General features: G+C 37.3%; 3 protein-coding genes across 3 annotated transcripts; 1 reads left to right on the top strand and 2 right to left on the bottom strand.

The window, feature by feature from the left end:
• LOC109711636 (probable calcium-binding protein CML15) lies at positions 585-7,802 on the bottom strand. The gene is made up of 2 exons (XM_020234778.1): positions 7,655-7,802; positions 585-1,286 (listed from the first exon to the last, which is right to left on the bottom strand). Exon 2 carries the CDS (start codon positions 1,224-1,226, stop codon positions 675-677), a length of 552 nt encoding a protein of 183 aa, XP_020090367.1. The 5' UTR covers positions 1,227-1,286; positions 7,655-7,802; the 3' UTR covers positions 585-674.
• On the bottom strand, positions 1,992-8,657 carry LOC109711634 (condensin complex subunit 3). Its single transcript, XM_020234776.1, has 12 exons — positions 7,801-8,657; positions 7,147-7,350; positions 6,920-7,065; positions 6,569-6,834; positions 6,208-6,296; positions 5,582-5,729; positions 5,064-5,503; positions 4,107-4,621; positions 3,963-4,023; positions 3,584-3,859; positions 2,865-3,126; positions 1,992-2,703 (listed from the first exon to the last, which is right to left on the bottom strand). The coding sequence occupies exons 1-12, from the start codon at positions 8,185-8,187 to the stop codon at positions 2,342-2,344; spliced, it is 3,156 nt and encodes a 1,051-aa protein (XP_020090365.1). The 5' UTR covers positions 8,188-8,657; the 3' UTR covers positions 1,992-2,341.
• LOC109711635 (histone-lysine N-methyltransferase setd3) lies at positions 8,682-11,233 on the top strand. Its single transcript, XM_020234777.1, has 5 exons — positions 8,682-9,094; positions 9,508-9,674; positions 9,767-10,066; positions 10,235-10,498; positions 10,738-11,233. The coding sequence occupies exons 1-5, from the start codon at positions 8,737-8,739 to the stop codon at positions 11,104-11,106; spliced, it is 1,458 nt and encodes a 485-aa protein (XP_020090366.1). The 5' UTR covers positions 8,682-8,736; the 3' UTR covers positions 11,107-11,233.

The raw sequence follows: 21,315 nt of genomic DNA, 5'->3' as shown, positions 1-21,315 counted from the left end.
GAGTGAAGCATAATTCTTTGGTGCAGTGTCTTCTATTATCTCTGGGTATTTAAAACAGTGCTTAAGTTTCTAGCCTTTTATGAGTTTGCAGGACAATTTTTTGTAGTTTTTAGAATCTGGTTTGCCCCATCATTAAATTTGATTGTTCCTGGCCTTTTTGTTCTGTGTTTCTTTGAACTTAAAACTACGCAAGCCAATTAAAGTATTAAGAAATGCACAGCTTTCACAATTACTGCTTTTCAGGTTAAGCAAAGAACTTCGTCTTAGGCCTTCTCCTGTTCCAGTTATAGTTTGTTTAGGTGGGATTTGAGTTATAACGCCGAGGAGCGATTCTCAACAAAAGGAAAAAAAAAAGAAAAAAAAGAGGGTGAATTGATGCTACAAAAAGCTCAATGAGAACGAAAATTAGATTATATATATATTATTGAAAAGCAAACAGCAACATAAAGAATCAGAGGTGAAAAAAAAAATTTCTTTGCCCACCCTAAAAACAAAATCTCCATAATCCGTGGATAACGGGCTCAGATCCCAAATCCCAAGGAGGCTAGTGTCCTGTAGAAAATGCAAGAAAAAATAAGCAAAAAAGAGAGTACTATATAATATAATAATATATCTGTGCGTGTGCGTTTGTGTATCAGTGTATGTATATATACTGGTGGACGTTGTGCGCGGCGCTACGTGCTGCGAGGGGACGAGGCGAAGAACTCCTGCGTCATCATAAGCCTAAACTCCTCGAAGCTCACCACTCCATCGCCGTTCCGATCCACCCCCCTCACCATCTCCCGACACCTGTCCATCGTCTCCCCCTCCCCGAGCTTCTCCAAAACCCTAAACAGCTCCTCCGCCGTGATCCCCCCGTCTCCGTCCTCGTCGAACACCGCGAACGCCGCCCTCAGCTCCGCCTCCACCTCCCGCGCCTCCTCCAGGCTCCCGCCGAAGATCGCCGCGAACTCCCCCATGTCGATGTAGCCGTCCCCGTCCGCGTCCGCAGCCGCGACCATCGACGCCGCGTCGTCGTCGCAGCCGAGCCTCGTCAGCATCGCCGCGACCTCCGCCTCGCGGATGCGCCCGTCGCCGTCCGCGTCGAACTTGTTGAAGATCCGCTTGAGATCGATCTCCGGCGGGCGGGGGGCGGCCTCCGCCGCCGATGGTGGCGGAGGAGATCGAGCGCGGGGCGGCGAGGGCTTGCGTTCGGCGCTGGAGATGGAGGACGAAGAGTTGCCCATTGAGATCGACGGTATCGTGAATCACACGAGAAAGAAGCAATGTGGATGGACTACGACGTGCTTAAATAGCCTATTTTTTCTATTCGCATTAGGAGTAGGTTTAAATGTTTTTCCTATTCGCATTAGGAGTAGGTTTAAATGTTTAAATAAATGATATGAAGTAAGAAATAATTGCGTTGAATCAGGATTCTTAATGAAAAACGAATATCGGATATCAAGACTCTCTAGTTTTATCGTCACAATATCCTTAAACGAGAAGTATGTAATTATACTTAGCATTATCTTAAATCTAGTCTCAATCACTTTATCTCAAGTTCGTTTATATTAATACTCGAGATCCTGTTATCAGTTTGGATTTTGTCTAAGCTCGCGTAAAAGAAGTTCGACTAGAATACCAATAAATCTGAGCCGTTTATCTACGTTTAATTTCCATCTTATCCCTGATTATAAAATTGAGCAAAAAAAATCATCATGTTCGCGTCCGGGGCTCGTATTATATTTCTCGTAAAGTAATTTTCGTTCACGCGTGGGGCTAATATTTGGACCCTTTTTGGTTATTAATGTGTCGGTGAATATGAAACAGAGAATTTTGATTAATTTATCCACATAATATAGAATACTACATAACTTTATCAATATATCAACCGCCTACAAGAGATCGAAATTATGTCCCAGAAGGACTTGGTTGTGGACATACGAAAGATAATTACGATTTAAGATGATCACAATCTGTCCAATCAACAGAACTTAGATGCACAAATTTAAGCTGTTCAACAATACAGTTTTCATCCGAATTTTATCATCATAATACTCTAGGTATCAGGCACTAGGCACTGAAAGTTGCTGCTACAAATTATAAACACAACAATATCATCATATAGCTCATTCCATCATGAGCAAAACAACAGCATACAACATACAACAAATACTTGCACCTCATAAACAAATGTCTCCTAAGATTCGGATAACACTAAAGGGATACACATTGAAACTTTAAATAGTCGACTCATGTGAGCAAGTATAATCTCAAACTATGGATGGGGCTTCCTTTTATGTCATCCCTAGCACATAGATTCATAGCCTTTCATCCCAATGGCACACAGCCTTGTAATGATTCACACATCAAGATCATCGCCAGATTCATCTGAAGATTCGTCCGATGTCACATCAGACTGATCGTCTTCCATCTTACCACCCGGAAAAACAGTGGCAGTTTTGGCAGCTATCTTGCTCATCGCAGCCGTCTTGCTTGCTCTCTGAGAACGCATGGCTGTCAAGGTTGGAGTCGCTATAACTTGACGAACCGATGCCTCATTATTATCACCATCATCTTCTTCATCATCTTCTTCTTCGGAAGAGGAAGGTTCACGCCTTACTCTTCTCCTAGCAGCAGTAGCTCTGGCTGATTGTGGTGCTGGTGTTGGCGGCAGCACTGAGTTGATATCCAGTTTAATGCTCCCTTCCAATCCAAGCTTTCCTAAGATTATTCAAAAAAGCGCTTTCAGTTCCAAATTGATCAATGTAACTGAGTTCCAAATTGGAAATTCAGATTTTAAAGCGGTACATAAGTAGATGATTTGGTAGGACAATATGTATGGTATGAATATATCTATGTACTTATATGAGATAATGCCGTACCAAATAAAGCATCAACTTGTTCTTGTGATAGCTCCTCGTTTGGATTTTCATCAAGAGATCTTAATCGTGCTGCCATTCGTGAAAGTTCTTTGACTACTTCCTTGTCGGCTGATGCTGATGTAATCATGACACTCAACAATCCTCTCATGCACTTAATAGCCCTTTGCTCTGATCGGTGAAATTGCAATAATAAGGCTGTTTTGCACAGTGCCAATATATATGCTTTTCCAGCAGATGTCTTCTTCTCAGGAAAGCTTGCTACCTGGCAGATGAATAGCATTAGATATCAGCTACTGCCACAAATTTTGGATTCAGTTTTATACAAGAACATCTAACTCTCCACAATATCATATTACTGTCGGCAATATTGATCATTGATTACTGCCACAACCTAGAAGTTTGACTTTAGTTCCCTCACAAGATCACGATCCTCATAATCAAGACTTTTCAGGATTGCAGTGACAAGACTTTTCAGGATTGCAAGTCACTGACAAGGTGATTCAAGATATTATGAGAAAAATAATTTAGCATGCAACAATAGACATTTTTTCTTCTCATTAATTTATTACCACAAGCCCAATAAGTAAATAAAAAAGATATGCTGAACAAGAGTTCATGCATCCAAAATAGGCCCCATTTTTCATACTGAGCCAAGGGAATATAAAACACTCCGTAGGAAATAAGACAGAATTTAAATCCAGCAGGATAAAAGAAAGCACCTCCACAGCAATGCGAATGGCAAGCCCTTCTTCTCCACTGTCAAAGTTGTCTAATGACTGCACTGAAGTCAAGAGGCTATCAGAGCTCTTCGTAGAATGTTGTTCTTCGCTCTCTTTTGAAAATAAAGGACATTGTATCATTTGCAGCATGAACCGTGACACTTGGACTGCACGTTTTCTCATTCGAGACACTGCAGTGGTCGAGCCTGCAGAATTGCCGCATATACCAGGCCACATACCTCGCATGACTGGTATGAATCCTCTGGAGATGCAACTCTGTATAAAATAGAGGTCAAATCATTACAGAGGTCAAATCATTACACTCAAATATCCTGTAAACTAAAGAATTCAATATGCTCTTTTAACAAGATTGGCTTGCCTTGTGACTATGCGAGAGGGCTGGATAATGGTCAAAAAAGACGGACAGACATTGCTTCAACCTGTATTAATATAAAACAGTAAGAAGAATACTGTGGCAATATTATATTTGAACAACATATAGAATCATTGATTGCGGGATAACCTTTGTAATTCTTTGGTCTCATCACAGAAAAACAGGTTGATGAGCTTGGATAGGATCAAAGGATGTAAATGAGAAGGTATGCTAGGGTAGTTCTTGCTCATGAGAAGAATCTTTGCAAAACCTTCTCCGAGAATAGCTTGAATGTTATCATAATCATCATGTTCGGTGCTTGCTTCCCAATCATATTTTCTGAATCCAGAAAATAGGAGATCAAGTACTCCTATGCTTAAATCATCTTCCTTTATTTCTGATATATTAACTGAAGTGAAATGAGTTTTGCCATCATCAGCTTGTGGCAAATCGAGTCCAATCAATTTGTCAGCTTCATGAGGGCCATGCCATGTGGCAAGATCGATCAATGCCTTACAGGCCATAGCACTAACAGGACCAGGGCCATTAATGAAGGATAGGCGCAACTGTGTTACTAGGTCTGGGCTTGGCCTCAAGTCTAACAGGCCAAAGAGACAAAGACATCTAATGGCAGCCCTCTGTACATCAACATGAATATGTTTTGCCTGCATATTTATGCAATAAAGAGCACTTTAAAGTTTAACACAGGGTGGACAATCGCAAGTCACACAGAATGGTGGAAAACAAATATTGCAAGCATCAAACTAACACAAGAAGATTATTACTTATATACCTATGAGATTTTCAATGTACATATATGCCCTCCTAAAGTCTAAATTTCTGTAGACACCTTAACCTTACCATCATAACTATGTACTTACAAAAAGAATTTCTTTTAATAAGAAACCATCCTCTGCCCAAAATCCGGAATTTGAATAACTCCTAAACTAGCAATATAAATACTTTTTATGAAACAACATTTTCACAGGGTATACATACAATTTCAGGTTCTTAGGAGTATAAATGTAAATATAAGTTATTAATATATATGTAAAAGCCCCAGTAAGAATTATGATATCTGTGAGAAATCAGAAGAATACCACTTACTGCTGGGAGCAACAAAGAGTGAAGCAACTCATAAGGCTCAATAGCTTTGCCTTGCAATCTCTTTAAGGAATCAATGTTCTCCAGAAGAAGGCTAGTCACTGCAAGGCAATGCATCCACTGCATAGAGTTGGCAGTTCTCTCCCTACATGGGCGAGCAAGCTCCTCAATCACACTGGTAACAACTGCTTCAAATTCACCAGAAGAAGCATGAACCTTTTGAGCCAACTCTGATACTGCTCTTGCCCAGTCCTTATCTCCACCAAGACTGACTCCATCTCCTGTGGCGATCTCATTCCCATGGTCGTCAACTTCATGTTCGAGAGGCCTGAGGAAAAGTTCATGCAAAAAACCACTAGCAGCCTTCCTGTTTGTTGCATCTGAAAAATCAAGCATTGCACCAAGAAGTAGAAGCTGTCGGGATATGAAGCGGTAGTTTGGTCCTAAAAGAGAGAAATATATTATATCATATCAGAATGGATCATCTAAGAACCAAGATAATGTACGCTATATAGTTTTACCTGCAGAAAGGTGTGCTTTTACCAGAGCAACATACTCATAAACAGTCCCTGGAAGGATTCGCTCCAAAAGATCATTGTTGTCTGAAGCTTCTGAAGCATATACTGCTGCTTCAGTACCAGTAGTAGCTGCTGCCTCAGAGCCTTTGGCCTGGATAATGGTTTGGAAGAGGATCATTAGATGTAATTTGCCTGTTGAACAGGTTCAGGCGAGGGCATTTTCTTGCTTGCAAATGTGGCCATTCTTTTTGCTTCCAAATGTAGAACTAAGCAGATATACAGTAATTATTGTAATTAAACTGAACAGTATATGAATCAATTCTAATATAACAAGTGCCATTCTCAGCTCAACTCAATAACAACTACCAGTGACATTTGCAGCAGAAATGATTCAACTCTGGAAAAGGAGGCAAAGAAGGCAAATTAAGTATTAAGCGCTAAAAAATCTACTAGCTAACAGTCTATCTATCATGATTTACTTTATCCTATTTCTGTCGAACAGGGGATGACAAGTTGACAGGATAGTGACAGAATAGTGAATAATGATGCTGACATTAAGTTAAAAGACAGCGAGTTAAAAAGCATCACGAAAATGCTGCATTTGAAAGTAAAATAAGTGTACTCCTTACTTGAGCTTCAGCTTGCAAATGTTTGCACAGTGTTTTCCAATAAAGAGCAACCTCGGCATCCATTAGCTGAATACTGGGGCTGTGTTCTCCTGATGCATTAACAAGGAACACTAAAGTTGATTTTTCCCCCTTTTAAAGGTATAAGCATGTACGAAAGGATAGGTATGTGTAGATCTACATCCATGCTTGGAGATGTAAGCAGATACTTGATCATGAAGAAGAAAATAATTTCCACAAAGGACATGGTAGTTTAACATAAGGGTATAACCATTTTATGCAATATACAATGAAAAGATGACGTGGTTTTCTTTAAGTACATGTGTTCAATCTTTTTTCTACCATGTAGATATATTCAACTGACCCTCAGTTTCCGCGTGTGATGTCGAGTACTGCCTCAAACTCTGACCTTCTTGCACTCTGATCAACCCTTCTTTCAAAAGGGCTTCCATTACAGCTTCTCCAACTGACTCGTAAGTCTCTACATCTAGAAATCTGAGAAGAGCAACAGGATCTCGCTCGCAGCACTTGGAAAGCCACTCATCCTTCAGCATCTTCAAGCATTCTTTGATAACAATAGAGGATCTGTCGGAAAGCCCTCTCTGAAGGAGAGTAGTCCTATGCTTGATGCTGAAATGAATTTGCAACACATCACTGTTACAACAGTTGCATTACATTTTCTTAACAAATTTTGCTGCCGATAACATCTAGTTACCTGAGACTTTGAAGTGGGAATTTAGTCGCCAGGACGCAATAAGCTGCTTTACGGACTGATTCGCTCACGTCGAGTGTGGACCCAACAATTGCCTCCAATGTAACATTTGAAGGGGGCAGAGATAGAACTATTGTTTTCCGCACCTCCTTCATGTCTCAGATCACGTACAAATAAGAAGAAATCACATAAAGTGGGAATAATAGCAAACAACTCTTAAGAGAACTTACGGCGTTCTGTTCTTGAGCCAAGGTCTGGAGAAAGAGATCAAGGACATGAGCATCATCCCCTTCAATTGCAAATCGTGAGAGAGCACGGATTGCAAAAGCACGAATGGCGGGGATTTTGTCCTGGACTCGCACTTTCATGCTGTCGATCACTTCATCCCACACCTCGTCGCTGACCTCTGCATCGTCCGGCAAGTGCATTATAATCTGCGCAAGGGAAGGGGTCTTGCGGTCAATGCTTTAACCTATAGCATTCAACAAAGAATGAAAATATAGGAAGAAATAGTAGACACAAAGTATAATTACTTACCTATATCACTTCAAATATCATAAGAGGAACAAAAGTGATCATGAGGAAATATGGAAAGATGGAGATATCATTTTATGCCGTAAGGAAATCACATCATAGCTAGTAAATTTCAATAAAACAAAATTTCACAACCAGAATTAAAATGAAATTCCTCTAATTATTGAAGATGAATAAACTAATCGGTTCCATTTCATATTTTGCAGAAGAGGAAGCCTACTATGCATCTCCAGAGAATCTAGTAGACAAGAATTAGGCATCCAAAAGACAACCTAGATCCAATTTGCCGAAAGCGAAAAAAGAGAAACCCTAGTCCGCAGGTCCAGGAAATTCGTTAAGCCCTAATTTACCTCAGAAATCATCTGGCATGAGCGAAACCTAGCAGGCCGGTGTGCGGCAGCGGCGGCGGCGATGAGGAACCTGAGGAACTCCTCCAAGAAGGCGTCGGAGGTGGCGACGTCGCTCCCGTCGCGGTGGGAGGCAAAGGCGGAGACGAAGCGGACGACGCGCTCGGAGGAGAGGATGCGGCGGGGGGAGTCGAAGAGAGGGGTTAGGGTTTTGGCGAATGAGGGGAAGAAGCGGAGGGTTGTGGAGGAGGAGGACGAGGAGGAGGAGGAGCGGAGGGCGCAGAGCTCCTTGAGCTTACGGGCGTGGACGGCGTGCGAGACGCGGCACTCGTCGAGGATCCGCGCGATGTCGCGGGCGAGGCGAGTTCCCTCCCTCTCGACCTCCGCCATTGTAGATGCGGTGTTCTCTGTCACTCTTCCCCCGACATTTCTGAGTTAAATAGGCGGGAAAAAGAATTTTTGAGATAATTATACGGGCCTTCAACGCGGACCGGATCCTCACGGATTGGGCCGAAGACATTGCCGGCCCAAACCAGATTGCGTTTTGGATCCACTCTTTAAGCACCCAGCCAACACCATCTCATAGTAAGGTTTTAAATGCTCACTAGTATGCGTCGTGACTATACATCGACACGTTAAGATTTCTTTGCTAATAACATGGTTTGGCATTCTCTCTCTCTCTCTCTCTCTCTCTTTTTAAACTAGCAAATAGTTATCTAAATAATATAGTTAACAATCGGAATATATCGGTATTAAAAAAAATAAATATATTTTTAATATAGTGTAACAGCATGTTAGTGCTTTTGTGATCAACATGCATAAGAATCGCGTCATAGTAAATCTGGTGTTATGCTAACCACTTTCACCCCTACTCGACACTTTCAATCCTCGTCTGAGAGTTGTCCTCCGCTTCCACCCACAAAAAAAAGAAAAAAAAAAATGGCGGCGTCCGCAGTAGCCCCAAAGACGCTCCTCTCCGGCACCGTCCTCGACATGGTGGCCTCATCGGCGTCGTCCCTCACCCACCGCCGCGCTCTCGCCTGCTCGGCGTCGCGGCTCGTGCCGCGCCCGCCCGACCTCGCGCGGTGGGTCCGGACGGAGGGCGGGTTCGTCCACCCCAAGCTCCGGATCGCCGACTCGTCCTACGGCCTCGGCGTCGTCTCCGCCGACGATATCCCCCCCGGCTCCGACCTCATCGTCCTCCCCACCCACCTCCCGCTCCAGTTCCACCGCCCCCCCGATCCCCGCCGCGACGGAGCCCATTCCCTTCTCGCTCACTTGGCTTCCAAAGTCCCCGGTAATGAGTTCCCCTTCTAGGTTTTTTTCACTCTAATCTCAATTTCTTCTTAGTGTACGGTTTCACTTGTTCTTTGATTAATAGTCATTGAACCGCCCCCAAACTCATCATACTACTGTTTAGTTCATAGAAATCATTCTCCTTTTCCTCCTGCATGATTCAAATCCAAATTTAAGTTTTGGGGGCTTGCTTCTGAATGGCTAATAAGTCAGACATTTTTACTTAAAATGATCCATCTTTAATGTTGCTTAATTCCAAGAATAGTGTATCCCTGCTCTTTTGCTGCATGCTGGGCCTTGTATGTTCTCAGCTTTCCAGGCTTAGTCTATTGCCGTAACTTCCTATTTTACCAATTAGGCTATAGTGAGTTTTTCGTAAGGAGTAAAATAGACCATGTGGGGAGCATGTGGCAGAGGAACTCTGGGCTATGAGATTGGGCTTGCGGCTTCTTCAAGAGAGGGCGACAGTCGGGTCCCTCTGGTGGCCTTATATCAGCAACTTACCAGAAGCTTTCACCGTGCCGATTTTCTTTCCGGGAGGCGACGTAAAAAGTTTGCAGTACGCTCCCCTTCTTCACCAGGTCACAGAATCTTCTTTCGTGGTTCTTTCAGATTTGCCATACGCAACTAAAATTTTCACAGTAAGGTAAGGTCGTTTTCGACACTTTTGCAGGTAAACAAAAGATGCCGCTTTCTTCTTGAGTTTGAGAAGGAAGTCAAGAATATACTCGACGATGTGGCCTCCAAGGATCATCCTTTTGGAGGTCAAGATGTCAATGCTTCTTCTCTCGGCTGGGCCATGTCGGCAGTTTCCTCGCGAGCGTTCCGTTTGCATGGTGAAATCCTTTCTGATGGAAAGCACTCTGAGGTCCCTATGTTGCTTCCGCTAATAGATATGTGTAATCATTCCTTTAACCCAAATGCTCGAATTGTTCAACAGCAAGATACAAGCAGCCGGAATATGTCAGTCAAGGCATGCTCGTTCCACATTCTCAACCCTTGAAGTTTCTTTTTCTCTCTTTTTCTCTCTCATCAATGTCTTCAAATTTAATCTCATGAAGTTTTCATGCAATAAATAATGTGATTCATCGCTTGCTAAGTTTCATATATAACAGTTCTTGCTGCTTTGTGATATCTGCAGGTTGTGGCAGAGACACATATCAACGGAGACACCCCGGTGACACTAAACTATGGTTGTTTAAGCAATGACTTGTTCCTTCTTGATTATGGGTTTGTTATTCCGTCGAACCCATATGATCAAGTTGAACTGAAGTATGATGAAACTCTCCTTGATGCTGCTAGTACAGCAGCTGGAGTTTCTTCTCCCAGCTTTTCATCTCCAGCTAAGTGGCAGCAAGAGATCCTTTCGCAGCTAAATCTACAGGGAGATGGAGCTCTTCCCAAGGTTCTTTACTAAATGTTTACTGCTTATAATTTTGGTCGATGAGAGATGCGAAAGCACACATGTCTAACTACTCTGTTCTAAAAAAGGTGCATGCACTTTGCATCCATGCCTGTATATGCATGCACCCGCCTACCGCATATGTGTTACGTGGTATCTTGCCTGAACATTGGGTTTGATAATACTATTTAATTTTCAGTGCATTTCACATACTAAGCTCATTTATTTTTGTTACTTTTCAGGTCACCTTAGGAGGTCCTGAATTGGTGGATGGCCGCTTGCTAGCTGCTTTGCGTGCGCTTCTTACAACTGAATCTGAAAAAGTAAAGATTCTCGATCTAAGCGCCCTAAAGTCACTAGGAGGGGAAGCCCCTCTGGGTTCGTCAGTTGAAGCTGCAGCTCTCCGAACTATTATTGCACTTTGTGTCATTGCTCTTGAACACTTCTCCACAAAGATAATGGAGGATGAGTCCGTATTAAAAGTCGGTGCATCTTACTCAACTGAGTTGGCCGTCCAATTCAGAATGCAGAAGAAACTGATGATCATAGATGTGATGCGGAAGCTCACTCAGAGGGTTAAAATGCTATCAAAGGAAAAATCTGCCGCCTAAATTGGTTGTTTGTTAATGAGGTTTATTTGATGAATTTTTGGCTGGTCTTTAATTTTTTAGCAGTTGATCTTATTGTATTGACTACATGCTACAATGAAAGGGAAAAATTTGATTCGTTCTCCTCTTTTGACCTCTCTGTTAATATGACATTCCATTCTCAGTTTCTTGTTGTATGTTAACCAATATTTAAGATTCCTTTGCTTCTGGTGCTGCTCCTATTGCTATTTTTCTTGTAATGTTATTTGATTTTTGAATGGTTAGTAGTCCTATGTGCTCGAGGTCTTTTGTAAACTTGGTAATTTGATAGGAGCAGTCACATTGGCAGTTACAGGGATGAGATATACTATCATGTTTCTTCTTAGGCCAAAACTATTCCTTTTCTATAACATTGCTTTAGTATTTATGGTTGAAATATCTCTATTGTGCGAGGAGTTCTGCTTAGCATGTTAGGTTTTAAACACACTTTGGTAAATCAGAACAGAATATTGAAACTGGAGCAGCCATGGACTAGGAACTCTCATCATCTCAAATATCTGTCAAAAAACTAATTCGCAGAACAATCTTATGAATTTCCTAGAGTGTGGCAGAATTCTGATAATGAACTGTTAAGTAAACCTTGCAATGGTTGCGCTTTTGATGAAGTAGAGAATCATTCAGAAGAAAAAAATTTAAAAAAATTGATGAAGGGATGCAGCGTGCTCGATGTTCATTGCCAGTTTTTGCTCAATACAAGTGTCTGAAAATTTTTCAGTTTCAAATCAAACTAGCTAAAGACTCGAATCTGCCCTTTGCCTTCTTTTCTTGGACCAAATCAGAAAAGGACTAACAAAACAACCTACATCTTTACAAGAGAAAGATAGGACCCTAAAAGGAAGAGAGAAAAGAAATTCTCCTATGTTTCTCCACTGATCTACTTCTACTCAATCCGTCACGGATATTGCTCGGCCGACCCGCCCCAGCGGCGACCGCGAGAGCTGCCGGGTGAGCTCCCGAAAGACGGGCCTCGCCTCGAACACCTGAGGCTGCTGGGTTTGGCTCTTGATCTTCTCATCCTCTTGCTTGATCTTCTTCACTTGGCTGTGAACCGGCGCGCAGCCGCCCTTTCTAACCTCCTCTTCACCTCCCCCAGTATTTTCCTCCATGTTCTCCATTTCTATGTATGGTAACCAAGAGCTACCAAATATATAATCTTTTGGCCTTGATCACCTCTTATGTGAGGAATATATAGGGAGGCAAAGAGAGAGAGAGAAGTAAAGTGTTTCCGCAGTGAACCGTTGAGGAGAAAGAAACAGTAAATCCCAATTTATCAAGAATATTTAATTTAATATCGTTACGCCCTGTTCTAAAGGGTGAACCGTTGCTTTTAGCAAGTCAAAATACCTCCTAGAAACATGACAGAAGCCTCAAGTTTCTCACAAGTATACTTGCATGTGGAGAATAGCCAAATCTAGCTTGGAAAGGTTCTGCGGAAGAATTGTTTTAATATTTTATTCGCAAAGAGAAATTGTTTCATGCAAGGCATGTGCATCACCTTCAAGTTTTTAAATTGGAAAAAAGTTACAATGGATGAGTATGGGATCATGAATAATGGATGAAATCGAAGTGTGCGCAGCATCAGATAAGTATGGTAATATTTTATGGCCTAGTGTACGATTACATAAACCCTTTTAGTTCTTGTTAATTATTACATTATTATTATTATTATTATTATTATTTTGTATTCTAAACTAACACGGACGAGGGAACGTAGACGCTTGGCTCAGTGGGAGGAGTTGTCGGTGCAAGTAATTTTTCCGGTCAACACGTTTAACACTCGCTAATTCTAACTCTAATTAATTAAAAAAAAAAGGTTATACGCACGGATCTGACCAAGCACTTGGAGATGAGCGTTCACACCACGTAAGCGAAATGTGAGCCACGTGGAGCAACATTGAATCGTCGGCTAAGTACAACTTTTTATAATTAAAATTAATTTTTTAAAAAAAACCAAATGACCGAAGGTTACTAATAAACCGTCCGCAGGAACCGGTGATCTAGGCGACGAAATTATTGCCTGGACCAGCTGCACCACGTCATTACTGGACTCATCTGGACGGTGAAGATTCAATCGAGAAAATGGATTGGTGGTGGATTTCCTGGACATTTGTAGCTGACGTGGTGAACCAAGTTTACGCAACTGGACAAGGAATTGGGCCTTTTTGGTTTTGGCCCAGATTATAGCCCACATGTTAGGCCAATGGGCCAGCCCAACTCTTTGCGCCTCTACTATTCTTATTTGTTATCTTAAAATAAACGAAACGGATAGCATGCTACTATCTCTCAAAAAAAAAAAAAAAAATTTGTCGCGCTGCTTAATGTGCAATTACCTTCGTCCGTCCATGAGGATACTGTCTTATTCTTTAATAAGCTGATTGATTTGGTAATTTCTAGCCTCTCGGCTTAATACTTTGAATCTAATTTAAAGTTTGTTTTTTCCTCAGTGTATTAAATATTTGATCTAAAATTTTATTTGAATTAATGAAAACGGAACATACAGTAGCAGGAAAAGATAGTCTAACATGGTCATTTCTCAGCAGTTAAAGTGAAATTTTGAGAAGAGAAGCAGCAGCTCCAATATGAAATTTCTAAATTTCATTTGGTTCTGGTTGTTGATCTTAGGCAACTATATATAGAATCCATTTACTATCCTTTTAGAAGGATGGAGATCTTCATCCTTCTAAATCATTTCAGATGATAGAGATTTCAAATTGATTATCGGAATTGTTAAAGTTGATTTAGAATTATTTACATAGTGATCAAATGATTTCAAAATCGATAGTTTTTGACCGCCTATATGAGTCGTTTGCTTGTTTAACCGTGAAGAACAATCCAAGCAGCTTGAATTTTTGATAGAAAATTTTTATACTATTTAGATAACGTATGATAATTCTGATCATGAATTGAAAAAGTCTAACAGTTATTTTCACAAAATTATTCATTTTTTACCACTCATTTTTTAACTCTTCAATAAATTTGACAACAAATTTTAAAATTTAGTTTCTAGACATTATAAATACTCTATAGATCAACTTTAACAATTTCGATCATCGATTCGAAATTTCTATCATCTAAAATGGCTTAGGAGGACGAAGACCACCGTCCTACTAAAAGAATAGTAGCTGGATTTACTATATATATATATATATATATATATATATATATATATATATATATAANAATGCATCTCACCTAATTTAGTATGCAACAAAGAAACCTGCAGGATACAGTAACAAATTAATTAATTAGACGCAACTGTGAACAGAATCATTCAAAATTCAAAGATAAGCACACAAATGATGTTGCAAAACAACTACATTAATTATTTCAGTTTTTCTTCTAGTTTTATATGAAATCATGCAGAAAAGTTTTATATAAATTGTACTAGTCTTACAAAATTTCGGCCGTAGTACCACCTCCTTACCTAACAATAAATAAAGAGAAAATTTGCTGTTTAGTAATTTGCCATGATCACCATGTGGGAAGCAATGATGTAACACTTAGTTATCTTTAATAAACTCAGAAAAAAAAAAAATAACGGGCGAAAATTTATGAGTGTAAAAAAATTTATACTTATAAGAATATATTAGCCGGACTCTAAATACATGGTTAGGGCAGTAGGGCTACTATACTCTTATGAATATAGATTCTTTTGTTTCCGAAGTTTTCAGCCGTTGAATGAAGAGATATGCGATTAAGATGATAATAATCTCCTAGAGTGGAGTTGGTGATTGATTGAATAGTATAATCTTGATCTATCGAATGAAAATGGTCAAAGTGATAGATCTAACAGCTGAAAACTGATGAATATAAAAAAATCTATACTTATAATAGTATAGTAGCTAGACTCATATATATCTTTATATATATATATATATATATATATAGAATTAGGCTGCTATACTATCTATAGTACCGGAGCTCCAATACTATAGTCTTGTTTTCAATCTTATGGTGTTCAAATTAACGATCCATACCGTTAAATATTATCTAGGGTATATGAAGATCTTAGAAATAAAATTTTAGTATTTTTCGATATCGTTTACTTAGTAAGTAAATTATGTCAAAATAAACGACGAAAATTGAACAATTTTTAAAATTTGAGCATAGGATTTTAGAATTTAACATTAAGGATGCTGACCTTGATATAGATAGTTTAAAATATTTTCTATCAAAATATAAATAAATCTAAATTTTCCTATACCAATAAACTACAAACTCGCAATAGTAGCCATTAAAATTTGATAATTTTGAAACGATTTGATCATAAAGTAAACTATGTCGAAAAAAATATAACATTTTATTTTTAAAAACTTCAAATATCTTAGATCAATTTTAACCGTGTAGATTATTGGTTTGAACATTCTAAAATTAAAAATAAAACTATAGTACCAAAGCTCCGGTACCATAGATATATAGTACAGGAGCCTAATGCTATATATTGAAAACTGGTGACCTCTCATCGAATAGAGCTTTGATGTTCTAATTCTTTGTGGTGTTACTTGTAGAGTGAAATTGGTTAGTTCATAGTTACATGTTAAACTACATCAATTCCTTTTTTTCTTCGCGAATATATCATGTCTATGGTAGCTCAAAACATACGTCGTCTCAATAAAAGCTTTTTATACCATATGAAACTGTGAGACTATATAAAACAACCGATTATCCTAACGACTTTAAGTCGTTATTGAATAATATTTTAATCTTTTTATACTCAACATAAATCTCTCTCTTTTCTTTATTTTTATATTTCTTTCCGTTTCCCTTCCATGCATCTAGATGGCCGCAGAATCCAGCGGGAGATTCAACAACAATTTCACGGAGTGGGCTTAAACGTTTCCCCACCACAATGAAAACTGTGGGTACGCGGTTGATACCGGCCGTCGAATTCCGCCCCACTTAATCCACGGGCGCACATCCACCGTCGGATGGGAGAGTCCGTTAAATGCAAAATCTATATTTGACTTTATCCAAAAACTACTGCGTACGTGTAGAAAAGTCCAAATCTATATAGTTTTAGAACTTTCTAGAAGTTCTCTCGATTCCACTCAATTTCAAGAGAACGCAATTTCTATTATCACGTGTTTGATAATTTTTTTTTTTTTAGTTATTTTATGCTCTCCAGGTTTATTGTTATTGGCCTTTTGAATTTACATCTATATGTTGACTTTTCGAACTCGTGCGCAGAGGAAAGGAAAAAAAAACCCACCACGCGTGAGAGTTAGTATATAGCTGTGATCTTATAATTTCATTTCACTTTTACTACTTCATGTTTTTTTGGTTGACTTTGCTTTCCTTTCAGCTGAAATTGAGTAGGGTTGATTTGCCTGTGCAAATAGGAGGATGGGAAATGGGATCACAAGTAAAATAATAATTTTATTAACGGTTTGTAGAATCTCTGGAATTTAATTCGGTGAAAAAAAAATTTGTTGTAAGATTATTGTAACGCAAGATACTTTGTCGCTTTGAGAGGGCATGCATGCATATTTTGTCGATACATACCAAAAATTTATGAAGAAAAAGCTAAAAGGATGGGCTGAATTTACGAAAAAAATTTTACGTGGGTCATCAAATTTTAATTTGATATAATTTATCATTAACTTTCAGTTTCTCTTTTCTCTCTTTTCTTTTTCCTTTCTACTTACCTTAATTTTGTTTTTTGATTGAGGCACTTGTAGGTTGTAGCTAAGTTCATTTTTGCCTAATAAATCAAGCGGATTATCCTATCTTTTTCTTGAAAAAAAAAACTTTAAGTTTCTGTTTTAATCAACTCATTTTGTCAAACTAATAGGTAAATTCTCGAAGAATGCTAATGATTAGAAGACGGGCAAAAGAGATCTTGTGTAGTAAAAAATATTTTGTAAAGATCTTATTTCCTCAATCTAAGCTTCACCGCATAATTTGAATATAAATTAAAGTAGTTTTAAATAGTGATTACGACCTTAGAGATATTGTATTTACTGTTAAATCAATGTCACGTCGAGAAAAGGACTTGCTTAAAAGGCGTGGTTTCAGCGTAGTCAAATACATCCCCACTTACACTGGTTTTGTAAAGATAACCGTGTTCCCTGTAAGCATTGAGTGTTGAATATCACATGTTTCAAATATCTCGATCCATCACAGTTGTCCGTGTACATAAACGTGGTTAAATTAATAATTTAGCTCTGAAACCTTTCCTCTTCTTTTCTATCTAATCCTTCACAAAATAAAAAGATGGGATATGAAGTTATAACCACAGTATATAAATGCATCTCACCTAATTTAGTATGCAACAAAGAAACCTGCAGGATACAGTAACAAATTAATTAATTAGACGCAACTGTGAACAGAATCATTCAAAATTCAAAGATAAGCACACAAATGATGTTGCAAAACAACTACATTAATTATTTCAGTTTTTCTTCTAGTTTTATATGAAATCATGCAGAAAAGTTTTATATAAATTGTACTAGTCTTACAAAATTTCGGCCGTAGTACCACCTCCTTACCTAACAATAAATAAAGAGAAAATTTGCTGTTTAGTAATTTGCCATGATCACCATGTGGGAAGCAATGATGTAACACTTAGTTATCTTTAATAAACTCAGAAAAAAAAAAAATAACGGGCGAAAATTTATGAGTGTAAAAAAATTTATACTTATAAGAATATATTAGCCGGACTCTAAATACATGGTTAGGGCAGTAGGGCTACTATACTCTTATGAATATAGATTCTTTTGTTTCCGAAGTTTTCAGCCGTTGAATGAAGAGATATGCGATTAAGATGATAATAATCTCCTAGAGTGGAGTTGGTGATTGATTGAATAGTATAATCTTGATCTATCGAATGAAAATGGTCAAAGTGATAGATCTAACAGCTGAAAACTGATGAATATAAAAAAATCTATACTTATAATAGTATAGTAGCTAGACTCATATATATCTTTATATATATATATATATATATATATAGAGAGAGAGAGAGAGAGAGAGAGAGAGAGAGAGAGAGAGAGAGAGAGAAGGACGAGTGGTTAAGATGATAGCAGTTCTCTCAGATTGAGTAGGTGGTTGATTGAACCGTATAATCTAACAGATAGAAATGGTCAAAGAAATATATATAACGACGAAAAATTTGATAGCATCCGACACTTGATGCGATTAATAATATAGTAACCGAACTCTCTCTCTATATATATTTTAATTCTATTTTGAGACACAGCATTCTGATCGAACATTTGGTTTGATCTATGGAAGGGATGACCACACACACACACACACACACACACACACACACACACAAAAAATATCAATTTAAAGGTTGAGTTCGGCTTGTTTGGCTGCGTTTGGTTTATCAGGTCCACAATATTAGATCAAATTAGTTTTGAAATTATTACATGTACACAAGATTTTAAGTGCCCGTCGACACGGATCGTATCTGCCTTACCGTATCATGCCAATAAAATATCGACACGATACAGATCCCGTGCCGACGGCACAGGTCAAAACCCTCTATTTTTTAAATTAGTAAGTAATTTTTTCAATAAAGTTTAAAAAATATAATAAAAAAATATAATAAATAGTTAGAATATTTTGTTGCTAAAAATAATAAATATTTTAAGCTATTATGTGTCGGCACACAAGAATATTTTTGACCGGCACGACTCGGCACGACTCGGCACGCACCGTGCCGTACCGTACCGGCAAATTTTCGGCACGGCCCCATACCACGGCACTTAAATTCTTGCATGTACATTTAAGTAGATGAGGCAGGATGGTCTAATGGGCAATGTATTAATTATTGTTAGGCTGGTGTTTTGTTAGATATCTATCTTCTATCTATCTAATCTTCTAAATACATTAAAGGAGGGTTTGGGGGGACCACAGGGTGACACGTGTCTCCCCAAACTCCCCTTCTCTCTCCCTCTCTCTCTCTCTCTATATATATATATATATAGTTTTAAATTTTTGATATCAAAATTTAAAATTTTGATACTTACAAAGTTTAAAGTTTTAAATTTCAAATTTTATATTTTATATTTAAATTTTCAATATCAATTTTAACTTATAATATTTATTTCTAAATTTGAAGCTTCAAAGTTTAAAATTTTAAAACTCTAAACTCTATGAAATTAATTAATTAATTAAATTTATTAATAATTAGTTATATATAATATAATTAATTAATTTTATTAATAATACACATAATAAATCACGTAATAAAATCTAATTTGATAGATGAAATTTAAATCACGTAAAATTTCATTGTATAAAAAAAATACGGAATTTAAGTTTCAAGAGTAAAATTTTAGAAATATAGTGTATGTGTGTATATATAATTAATTTTATTAAACAATATCTTCTACAATTTTATTTTTCTTCTATTTATTAATTTTTAAAATTTATTTTGATAGGTTTATCTCAAATCTTTTTCATATAAATTTTAACTATTAAATTATTTTTATATAACTTTTATTTAATTAATAATTAGATTTATAAAACTATATAAAAATATTAAAAAAACTAAATTTTATTATAAAAATATTTTTATATCTGCAGTATTGCGCGGGTATTTCACTAGTTGGGTAAGATAAAGCAGCTTCTAGACATGTTAGCATGAGATTCACGAAACAGAAGATACATATACATTTTTAAGCCGTTTTGGATGCATACACATTGGTAGTTTTCTAATCCGGCCAACTTTTTTTTGTAGGCTTGTGCACCCACAACCACAACTTTTTGCACACTGAGACTGGGAACCACCAACCGTATTAGGTTACCCTCCCCCACCTTTTTCCCAGAATAAAGCGTTAGAATAATAATTTTAGTGTGAAATATATGAACGCAAATTTAGAATTACTCTTGAACTATTATGAAGCATATTTACAAAAAAAAAGAGAAAAAAAACATTTATATTAAATATACAAATGCCTAACTGCCCGCTAATATATTGGAGTATTAATAAAAGATCAAAAGTTTAAAACTTTTTTTGTGCAATTGAAGCTTGCTTATAACTTCAAATTCATTATAGAAAATTTTTTAAAAAATTTAAAAATGCATTGTCTCAATTATAATATTGTCCGTAAATATTCTTAACATGCAGGCGCATATAGTTGGAAACTTTTGAATCAAGTTAAAAAACTATTATATAGATTTACCAATGATGGTCGGAAAGAAAACTATTTATATTTTTCTTCTAATTTAGTAAAATATTAACTTCGAAAAGGACAAATATTTTTTTAAAATTTTTTTTAAAGAAATCCACTTGGATTTTTTTTTTTTTTATTTGGTTTTCCCAACGCGACGAGCAACGCGGGAGCGGTCGCGTCACGACGCGGCCCCACACAAGCGTTTCCGCTTATCATCGAAAGCACGCCGAAACAGAGAGGCTCGCTCTACACGCGCTTCGANATTTAAAAAATATAATAAAAAAATATAATAAATAGTTAGAATATTTTGTTGCTAAAAATAATAAATATTTTAAGCTATTATGTGTCGGCACACAAGAATATTTTTGACCCGCACAACTCGACACGACTCGGCACGCACCGTGCCGTATCGTACCGGCAAATTTTCGGCACGGTCTCATACAACGGCACTTAAATTCTTGCATGTACATTTAAGTAGATGAGGCAGGATGGTCCAATGGGCAATGTATTAATTATTGTTAGGCTGGTGTTTTGTTAGATATCTATCTTCTATCTATCTAATCTTCTAAATACATTAAAGGAGGGTTTGGGGGGGACCACAGGGTGACAGTGTCTCCCCAAACTCCCCTTCTCTCTCCCTTTCTCTCTCTCTCTCTCTCTCTCTATATATATATAGTTTTAAATTTTGATATCAAAATTTAAAATTTTGATATTTACAAATTTTAAAGTTTTAAATTTCAAATTTTATATTTTATATTTAAATTTTCAATATCAATTTTAACTTATAATATTTATTTCTAAATTTGAAGCTTCAAAGTTTAAAATTTTAAAACTCTAAACTCTATGAAATTAATTAATTAATTAAATTTATTAATAATTAGTTATATATAATATAATTAATTAATTTTATTAATAATACACTTAATAAATCATGTAATAAAATTTAAATCACGTAAAATTTTATTGTATAAAAAAAATACGGAATTTAAGTTTCAAGAGTAAAATTTTAGAAATATAGTGTATGTGTGTATATATAATTAGTTTTATT

The sequence above is a fragment of the Ananas comosus genome, linkage group 6 (genome assembly GCF_001540865.1).
Source record: "Ananas comosus cultivar F153 linkage group 6, ASM154086v1, whole genome shotgun sequence".
Classification (NCBI taxonomy): domain Eukaryota; kingdom Viridiplantae; phylum Streptophyta; class Magnoliopsida; order Poales; family Bromeliaceae; genus Ananas; species Ananas comosus.
Note: the sequence above shows the minus strand (reverse complement) of the source record. Positions and strands in the feature narration are given on the sequence as shown.

Coding starts and splice junctions, on each gene's coding strand:
- LOC109711636 (XM_020234778.1), bottom strand. CDS start 1,226: ATGGGCAACTCTTCGTCCTCCATCTCCAGCGCCGAACGCAAGCCCTCG.
- LOC109711635 (XM_020234777.1), top strand. CDS start 8,737: ATGGCGGCGTCCGCAGTAGCCCCAAAGACGCTCCTCTCCGGCACCGTC. Junction 10,067..10,234: donor GCCGGAATATGTCAGTCAAG/GCATGCTCGTTC, acceptor TGATATCTGCAG/GTTGTGGCAGAGACACATAT. Junction 10,499..10,737: donor GAGATGGAGCTCTTCCCAAG/GTTCTTTACTAA, acceptor GTTACTTTTCAG/GTCACCTTAGGAGGTCCTGA.
- LOC109711634 (XM_020234776.1), bottom strand. CDS start 8,187: ATGGCGGAGGTCGAGAGGGAGGGAACTCGCCTCGCCCGCGACATCGCG. Junction 5,730..6,207: donor ATTTGCAAGCTGAAGCTCAA/GTAAGGAGTACA, acceptor ACCATTATCCAG/GCCAAAGGCTCTGAGGCAGC. Junction 4,622..5,063: donor ACTCTTTGTTGCTCCCAGCA/GTAAGTGGTATT, acceptor ATAAATATGCAG/GCAAAACATATTCATGTTGA.